The sequence below is a fragment of the Monodelphis domestica genome, assembly GCF_027887165.1.
Source record: "Monodelphis domestica isolate mMonDom1 chromosome Y unlocalized genomic scaffold, mMonDom1.pri SUPER_Y_unloc_1, whole genome shotgun sequence".
In the NCBI taxonomy this organism is placed as follows: Eukaryota; Metazoa; Chordata; class Mammalia; order Didelphimorphia; family Didelphidae; genus Monodelphis; species Monodelphis domestica.
In genome coordinates, this window is record NW_026605000.1 from 381,304 (window position 1) to 390,345 (window position 9,042).

At 34.8% G+C, this 9,042-nt stretch overlaps 1 protein-coding gene across 3 annotated transcripts; it reads right to left on the reverse strand.

Moving 5' to 3' along the window:
- Positions 1–933: 933 nt before the first annotated feature.
- On the reverse strand, positions 934–8,668 carry LOC100379645 (RNA binding motif protein X-linked). Of its 3 annotated transcripts, none has more exons than XM_056809902.1 (9): positions 8,528–8,668; positions 7,022–7,148; positions 6,748–6,854; positions 4,674–4,845; positions 3,679–3,831; positions 2,165–2,279; positions 1,967–2,092; positions 1,791–1,879; positions 934–1,534 (listed from the first exon to the last, which is right to left on the reverse strand). In XM_056809902.1, exons 2-9 carry the CDS (start codon positions 7,128–7,130, stop codon positions 1,227–1,229), a joined length of 1,179 nt encoding a protein of 392 aa, XP_056665880.1. In that variant the 5' UTR covers positions 7,131–7,148; positions 8,528–8,668; the 3' UTR covers positions 934–1,226. The 3 variants fall into 3 exon arrangements, with proteins under 3 accessions (XP_056665880.1, XP_056665881.1, NP_001166928.1); XM_056809903.1 differs by lacking the exon at positions 8,528–8,668 and adding an exon at positions 7,323–7,446; NM_001173457.1 differs by lacking the exon at positions 8,528–8,668 and having other exon boundaries at positions 1,151–1,534; positions 7,022–7,155.
- Between the last annotated feature and the right edge of the window lie 374 nt (positions 8,669–9,042).

Below are 9,042 nucleotides of genomic sequence, written 5' to 3' on the forward strand. Positions count from 1 at the left end.
TTTGATCTGCATTTCAACGTGCCCTTCTGAAGGAAGACAACATTTTATCATTATGAATCCTTCAGAATTGTCTTGGATCATCATATTTCTGAGAATAGCTGTAATTCACAGCTGATCTGCATCTTTGGGATCTGCTTTGGGGTTCCAAAGCAGAAGAGTGGTCAGGGCTAGGCAATGTGGGTTAATTGACTTGCCCAGAGTTACACAGCTGGGAAATGTCCGAGGCCAGGCTTGAACCCAAAACCTCCAATCTCTATATCCAGTCACCCAGCTGCCCTCCTTTATATACCCTTTCACAATTGTATATATTCCCTTTTGCATCTTCTTTCCATTAGGTAAGTTCAAAGGCAAGGACCATTTGATTTGGTTTGGCTATTAAAGGATCTGGTTGGTGTCATGTCTAACTCTGTGACTATGTTTAAGGTTTTCTCATCAGATACCTAGTTTCAGAAGTATTTTCAAAGCCAAGAACCATTCCATATTCCCAGTTTAGCCAAATGCTTATACTTGGAAATGCTTACTCAACTTGTTTTAGTATAGTTCAACAGCTCCTTCTCCAGGTCACTTTATAAATGATTTGACCAGTCATTCACCTAGATGCCCAAGATCTGATTTTGACTTTTTTCTTCCTTTCCTATCTAGGTGTTCCACCCAGGTGCCCTTCTGGTTTTTCTAGATTTCTTAGCATTTTATATTTTGAGATTTACTCAGTGGGTAGACTTTTAAATTGTTACTTTCAATACATTTTTGCATGCATTATAAGTCTTATATGGACTAACTTTCATTTGATCTTATAAAATCCTAAATCTTATCAAAGTAATACACAGTACTCTGCACCCCACAATTAGTCTACTAGTTTTTTCACCACAGAACTCTTGGCATTTTAATAGATGTCAATCTTAGAATGTCTAATTAACAAAATAATCAAATACCTAAGTTCAGAAAAATTTTATTTTCAAAATAACTACATAAAATTCAAATTTTATAACATCAACTTCAAATTTTATAATTTTAAACTACTGCTTTAAAGAAATACAAACTATATAGAAACTAAATTTTTTTAAATTATGGTTAGCCTTTTCAGTACAACAAACTAGAATCAGAGAATAAAAACGTGCACAAATATATTTAGACCATGGTAGCTCTCTGTGGTTATCCAAACAAAAAAACCGAATTCTTAATTTCTCTGAAAAGGCATTTTTGGTTGAAAAAACTCAAGATTTCTTTTAATATCTATTTCTTCCTCCTCTTTCAGATCGACTTCCTCCACGGCCACCACCTCTTGGTGTTCCTCGGCTTGAACTGCTGTATGAATCACGAGGAGCAGGATATCCTCTATCCATTGAAGGTGGAAGCCCTCTGTCTTGTCTCCCAACGTGATCACGACCACTTGAGTAGATATCACTTCGGCTGCTTGAATAACTCTCTCGACTTCCACCATATCCATCTCGTGAGCTACTATAATCATCATAGCGACTACTTCCTCCATAAGAAGGAGGAGGTCCTCTAGCAGGTGGAGCACTACGTGAGTTTCCTACAAGGTCAATAGATAACTTTAACAACAAATAACTGAATTAACAAAATATTTAGTTGTATTTTTAGGGGCATAAAAATTTATTTTTCTTTGTATCGCCAATGCAAAGAAAAAAATGAAAATGAATTCTTCCATGGAATACCTACAAAGTGAAACTAAAGTAACTAAAAAACAAAACAAAACACCTTAGACCCCCCCCATACCTTGCTAATGTGGCATATGGCCTTGTTTACAATCTAGAAAATTATGTTCTTACCATAGCTCTCATAAGAATCTCTGTAGGACCCTCCACTTGGATGATCTGAATAGTCTCTCTCACGACCTCCACCATAGCTATCACGGTCACTAAATAAAGAAAATGTACAAAGTAAAAGCTATGAAAAGTTTCTGCCATGTACATACTCAAGAAATAAACCCATTTGGATATCATACCTATATCCTCTGGATGTATACTCATCACGTGAACTAGAATGCCCATAATCACGGTATGTGTAGTCCCTAGGAGGTGGGGCATAATCTCTGGTATCCCGAGAACTTGCATAATCTCTGCTGGAATAACTAAAATTAAAGGGCAAGTTAGATAACATAAAATGAAAATGCACCTAGACTAAAATGCATTATTTTATTTACCTCTCTTTAGTACGATAACCATCATCTCTTGGTGAAATATACACATCTCTGCGTGATGACATTGGTTCTCTTCGTGGAGGAACTCCATAGCTATCTCTTCCACGAGAAATGGGACCTTAAAAAAAAAGTTAAATCAACATATAAATTTTGAGGAATGATAAAAAAAAGTTCCATCTTTAAAGGATCTTAAAGGAGAAATAATGCAAATGCATACATATATGACCTTACAAATACACAAGAATGGGATTTTGGTACCTGAATAATCAAAACAAAGGAAACTAAATTCTGGACATTTATAACCTCTCTCTAAGCCTCAAGGTTACTATATACTAATCAACCTCTCAAGATTCAGAATAGCAGCATATAAAGTTAGGATGTCAGACATATTTCTGGAAATAGCTGTCAACTATGGGGTGACTAAAGGTTCTGACCCCATGATTATCTCCCCTTTTGGTTGTTTGCACTTCTGAGAGATTTATTTCAACATTTGGTTTTAGATCATCATTTCCTAAGCAACTCATTTCATCAATAAAGGAATGTCTTTAACTCTATTCTGGCTTTACCAAGTAGTCTTACTCAAATGAAATAAAGCATGTTGATTGAACTAAACAGGAAGGTGTCTCAATTAAAAAAAAAAATTCTTCCATTACTGACCCCAAGAATTTCCTGTAAGAGAAATTAATTTTTCAACTTCAATTCCTAATATGATTTCACTCTCTGAGGAAGGTAGGTAGGTAGTGAAACAAGTACAATCCTTACAAAATGAGGCCAAATGTTAGGAAAATCTAAATACAAATTTGGGTCTAGACACTATAACTGTGACTATGGTCAAAATGGGGAAAATAACAGGACTCACCTTTCTAGGTTATGATAAACTATAGTGCTTTTTGTAAAAGGTTAAAATGTTCAATGAATAAAAATGTTAGATGCAATGATTATGAAAATGTACAACCCCCCTCCCCCCCCAATTTATCAAGAGAACCTAGGGTAAGTTTTCTTTACTTAACATTTTTATTTCTCTTTTAACATAAATGGTAACATAAAAGTATAGTTTTATACTTATTTAAATCTTCAGAAAAGAATCCATACTTCCTAACTTTGCCAAATTTACCTATCAATCTATTTTCTCTCATTATATCCCAACAGAAACTACTTTCTTTCATCAATCCTGGTCTTTGAATCTGGTGGCATATTCTTTCTTAAACTACTTATACTAGCAATCTTAAACCCTAGTTTTTAGAGAGCAATTAAACAATCCTTTTTTGAAATTATAAGCTTATTTTCTCTATATATATTTTAGGTAAATGTGAATTTATACTGTTCTTTAATATCCATTATGCACCCATGACTTATTTTCACACTATAAAATTTAAGTCAAAGAATGTTATTTCTTTTTACATGACAAGACAACTAGAAATACATTCTTTCCCCACATGAAACCCTGTAGAAAATATATTTTTCCTAGTCAAATGATTTTCATTGATAGAAACCTTTCCAAAGCATGCAGAATTTACCTCTTCCTCCCATTCCACTACTGCTACGCACTGGTCCAGAAGGTGCAGACCTTTTTGGTGGAGGACCCCCACTTCGTGGAGGTGGGCCCCTTTTTACTGGGAGTGGTCCTCTGGAAGAACCCATGTTGAAATTAAGAGAATATCCACTGTCATCTATATTAAAAAAAGATAACAATCCATTATCATGGTTATCCATTAATCAGAATATATGATAAAAAATAATCATTTATCCAATGAAATAAAATTTGATATTAATGTTATAGCTCTTATTTTCACTTGATATACTTATATCCAAAGTAATACATTTATTTGAATTAATCAAATTGGTATATGCCCTCCACTTGAATCCAATTTGAAAAACACTTTTGTCTCTAGCTGACAAAGTCAATATACAAATATTCTAACTTCATCTTAACATCACATTATTGTATAAATATAAACCTAAATTTTTATGGGATGCTCCAACAAATGCAAGAATTCAGCTCTTGAGTATGAAACCTTCAACAGAAATGGGAGCCTGTAAAGCTTGACCCTTTTCTGAGTTTTAGATTTTTTATTTCCCTCAGGGGAGAACATATACCTATCAAAGACACCACAGATATTCTGAAGTCTTGAAGAAGTTATTTCATTCCATGAAATGGCTCAACAATATGAAAATCTTATGTCTTCTCTCATTACAAAGTAAACCACATTTTATGTGATGTAACAAAAGAACTTTTCAAACAAATTTTCAAAATTGGATATAATTTCAAGCAGCATTTGTCCTTTTTCCCTTTGAGAGAAAACTATGGCAAAACTTCCATTTAATCTATTTATGGAATCATGAAATTTTACCTGCATCGTAGTCTCAATAATTCAACTTCACACATATTTGCAAAGGAAGTGTTTTCCCCTTCTTACTTTAAGACTAGACAAATGTGCATTTGACAAAAACAACTATTAAAATTATGAAGTTGGAAATTTTTGTCAGCTCAGGCATTTGAGTACTACATTACCCATGTGCCCTCCACGAGGTGGTCCCCTCGCTCCACCACTTCCTCCTCTTCCACCTCTAAGACCTCTTGGAGGACCTCTGCTTCTTGGAGGGGGTGGTGGCCCTCGCCTACCACCACTTTCAAATGATGGCTTGGTGGCTTGTTCCACCTTAATTGATTTTCCATCTAAAGACTAAAAGGAACAACTATTTTATAAAGTGTTAAAATGAGCTTTACTTTAAAGTACTGACTTCTGATTTGTTCTCAACTTATGCTTAAACATGAAATTTTATTGCTCATTCAATTTTCCTTCAAAAAAGCGATTTTTCTCTCAAAGATAGCATTAATACTGACTTCTTCCAATAAATCTCACCAATAACGAAACTTTACATTGAGCATACGTTTTTATTTATCATGAGCAACCCATTAAATACCTTTATTTAGTATTCTTATACCAACTTTGAGAACTCCTTTGGCATTAAGGAAAAAAAAAGTGAGCCATCACGTTCTTAATTTGAGATGGGGTTATGTAGTAAGAAAAAATGTGAGATATCAAGTGAGTAAAAACACATTTTAGCCCCAGCTAAGTCACTTACTAGTTGCATACAACCTTACGTAAGTCAAATTAACCTCTCTGGTCCTCAGTTTGTTTCATCATCCACTTTCCAGGGCTGTTGTGAGGCAAAAATGAACTTTGCAAACAGAAAAGTAATTATGAATCATAGTAATCACATATTAAAAATCAATCATTTCATCATTAATTTTTAAACAAAATGTATTTTATCCAGTTTGATAACCCTTGGGTATTATTATGAATAGGTATTTGAGTTGCTATTGTTTTTTTAAATAACTGATTTAAAAAACTTAAAATTCTCTTCATTTTCATTAGCCTCATAGTACTATTATTTATTTTAAAAAGAAAATTTGCATATAGTTACATAGATCTTTTGCTCATTTCTTATTACCACCCGGTTCCAAAGTTCAGCTTTTTGCGTCTTTCTTTTACAGATGTTATTAATTTTCTTAGTTTTATCACCACTTTTGCTGTTTTTCTACTAAAATGTTTATTTCTAGTTCCTAGCTGGCTTTCTATTTATAGTAGAATATGTCAACATAAATATTCAAATTCTGTGTTTTAAAAACAAATTGCCCCCTTTGTAGAAATGTAAGGATATTACTTTGAGGAAGGCAGTTAGCTATTGAGACATACGCTTCAGTTTAATGAAAAAGATTTCTATAAATTTAACTTCAAAAAATTCCTTCTCTTAAGTTGTGGTTTGAATGTTTGGGTTAGGGTTCTTTGAATTTTTCAGGTGATTGGTTGGTTACTATGACTACTCTTTTTTTAAAAGGTTAAAATAAAAATTGTTTAAGTACTTTTAACTTTATTTTTCATTTGTCCACAAATATATTCTGTAAAGTTTATCAAATAAAATGTAAACTCTTGCTAGATCTAGATCTTTGAAGGTTAAATGTGATCCCAAAGTATTGTGGATATTAAAAAACTTTCAGAAAGACATTACTTCCATCATTTGATTCACCAGAACTCTAAAATAACCAATATGGGGAATACATCTCTTTACAAAAACAGAAATCGAAAATAATAATGTGCAACTGGGTTGTTCAGTGGATAAAAAGTCTGACCTGGAGACAGGAAGACCTGGGTTCAAATGTGACCTCAGACACATTTTAGTTGTGTGAGTCCAGCTAAGTCACTTGGTCACAAACTGCCTAGCCCTCAGTTGTTTTGCCTTGAACCCAGCACACAGAATTAATTATAAGAGATAAAATTTGGTAAGGAAAGATGGTGAAAAGTGTTGCCCAAGGAAGATTGTCCAGGCAAAATAGGAAAGATAGAGAGGTTAGAAATACAAGAGGTACAATTCAGTGAAAGAAATCTTGAAGAAGACCCGAAGTGATTTCCTTAAAAGTTATTTTGAGAACACAAGTTATTTTAAGTTTTGGTTTTTGGTTAGCAGATTAAAGACTTTAATGTTATAATGTAACCATAAAAGCATTTTTCTGAGATTCTATTCAGAAGACAGAAAAATGAAACAAGTTTGAATAAATGAAATAGGTACAAATGAAAAATTACCTTTCCATTCATGTCTCTTGCAGCATCTTTTGCATCAGCTGGGCTCTCAAAAGTTACAAAAGCAAAGCCTCTTGATTTATTAGTTTCTCGATCTTTCATCAAGAGAACTGAAAAATAAGTTTTAAAGTGAAATTTTACTTAATAACCTTCAATTTATATCTAAGTGTAAATTTGTGTCTTGATTTGTAAGGTACATAAATTTATTTTCTACGATGATCTGAAGTAATGTTTCCAAAGAAGTATTCTGATAGCCGGCTTTAAAACAAATAGTTACCTTCTACTATTCGGCCATATTTTCCAAAAACTGCTTCAAGACCTTTTTCATTTGTTTCTGTATTTAGACCACCTATAAACAACTTCCCCGGACGATCTGCTTCCACCATTTTTCTTTTTTAGATGATCTGTGAAGAAATAATAAATGTGGTTATAGCCTAACAAAATACTTAAATTTTCATATCAAATTTCAAAGTTACTATTTTATTCCATTTTATATAAGTGTGCAATTTTGTGGTTTGTTAATTATTCCGAATAAATTTTCCTCAGATAATTTTTTAAACCCATCGATAATTTCTTACCTCAGCTCGATCCGATGGGCGGGGCGGGATGGCGAGAGATGGGAAGAGGCACCAAGCCGACAGGGGAGGAGATGGAGTACAGCGCGAGGTTGAGGTAAAGGAATAAGGCGCGAGGCTAAGGGGAAGGGGCGGAGCGACGTGAGGCGGAGGGAAGAAGCAGTGAGGCTAAGGGGGCGGGGCGAGGCTAAGGGAGGAGGCGGCAGAGTAAAGCGCGAGGAGAGGGCGGAGTAAAACCCAAGACTGAGGGGGAGGGGCAGAGAAACGCGGCAGACTGAGGGAGTAGTAACGGGGTGGGTGGGGGCGGAGACAAAGCGCGAGGCTGGGGGGAGGGGCGGACCAAGTCATCAGGCTATGGGGGCAGGGAAAACTGGGGGGAGGATTCGGAAAGAGGGGGGCTGGAGACCCTTAAATATTTACTCCTTGATATTTTTTAAGTATGTATTTTTTAAAGTCGATATTCAAACACCTGTCTAGTGACCCTATTTAAAGATGTTTTCTCACCCCCATAAACTTTAGTTTGTATATGTAAGATATACAAAATGAATTCTTTGCCAAAATTGTCTATTATGTAATAAAAGTTTTTAATCTGGTCAAATTTTAAGTAATTCTTCCTTTAAATTTAAAATACGTCACTATGCCGCCACTGTTTTGAAGTAAAAACTAGGCGCCAAGTGATAACAAAATGGCGTCTATGCTAATCTGTGACACGATCGACGCAATCCGGCACTTCATTAGATCATTTTTATGTAAAAACGGAGGAGCAACACATTTTAAAGGAATCAAAATGAATCAACATTTTTCTTTACTTCAGATTTTACCTCAGACTTAATATTTCTTCGTTCCTCCCCCACCCGGAAACCCCGCGCTGTTCAAACTAGAAAACCGATTCTGAAGAGAAAGCACTGCTAATCACGGTGCAGTTTTAAGCCATACGTACCTCAAAAAATAAAATTCATCACATATTTTTCGTCCCTCTGAATTCTTTAAAAATAAAAAGCGCAACAATAGGACAATCGAAAATGGCGACCAAAAACATTTTGGTTACTTGGGCAACGGTTACCGTATCTTTTCAAACAACCCAAGTCGCCACCCCAAAAAAGTCGAATTTAAAATTAACAGATTTATCATAGTTTAGTAGCACAGCTTTCCTAAATGACATCTTTCCAAAACCAAAAGATACCACAAATTCCTCCCTAAAACCTTACCTTCTCTTTCTTCAACTCCCACCGACTACGTACAAAGATACCGACCACCACAACTGCGCCACGAATAACGAAGAAAAAAAAAGGGCCGGCTAATTTTATGCGGTCTCAGAACGAGGCTGAAAGACCCGGATGTATAACCGTTTTTGCATTAATTCTAAGGGGGGAGGGGTGGCGTATGAAGGGGGGCGGGGAGGTTGGGAGTCGGGGGTGGAGATGGGGGGAAGGGTATTGAATCATACTGGCACGTGATACTCCCTAAAATCTTATTTAACATGTTTAAACAGCTTCAAAAAATACATATTAATTAATTGCTAGGCCAGTATAGAGTAGGTAGAGGCAGTTGATTCCTTATTTCTAGAAATTATAACTTAATAGAAAATATTTTAGATTTTTAAATTCATAGTAGCATTCTAAATTAGTATTAAAATGACTATTAAAAGTTGGTAGCAATAAGAATAGAAAAAAAACCAAAATAAAAGTAAAATATTTTTCATGAACTAAAATCTCTAATATTT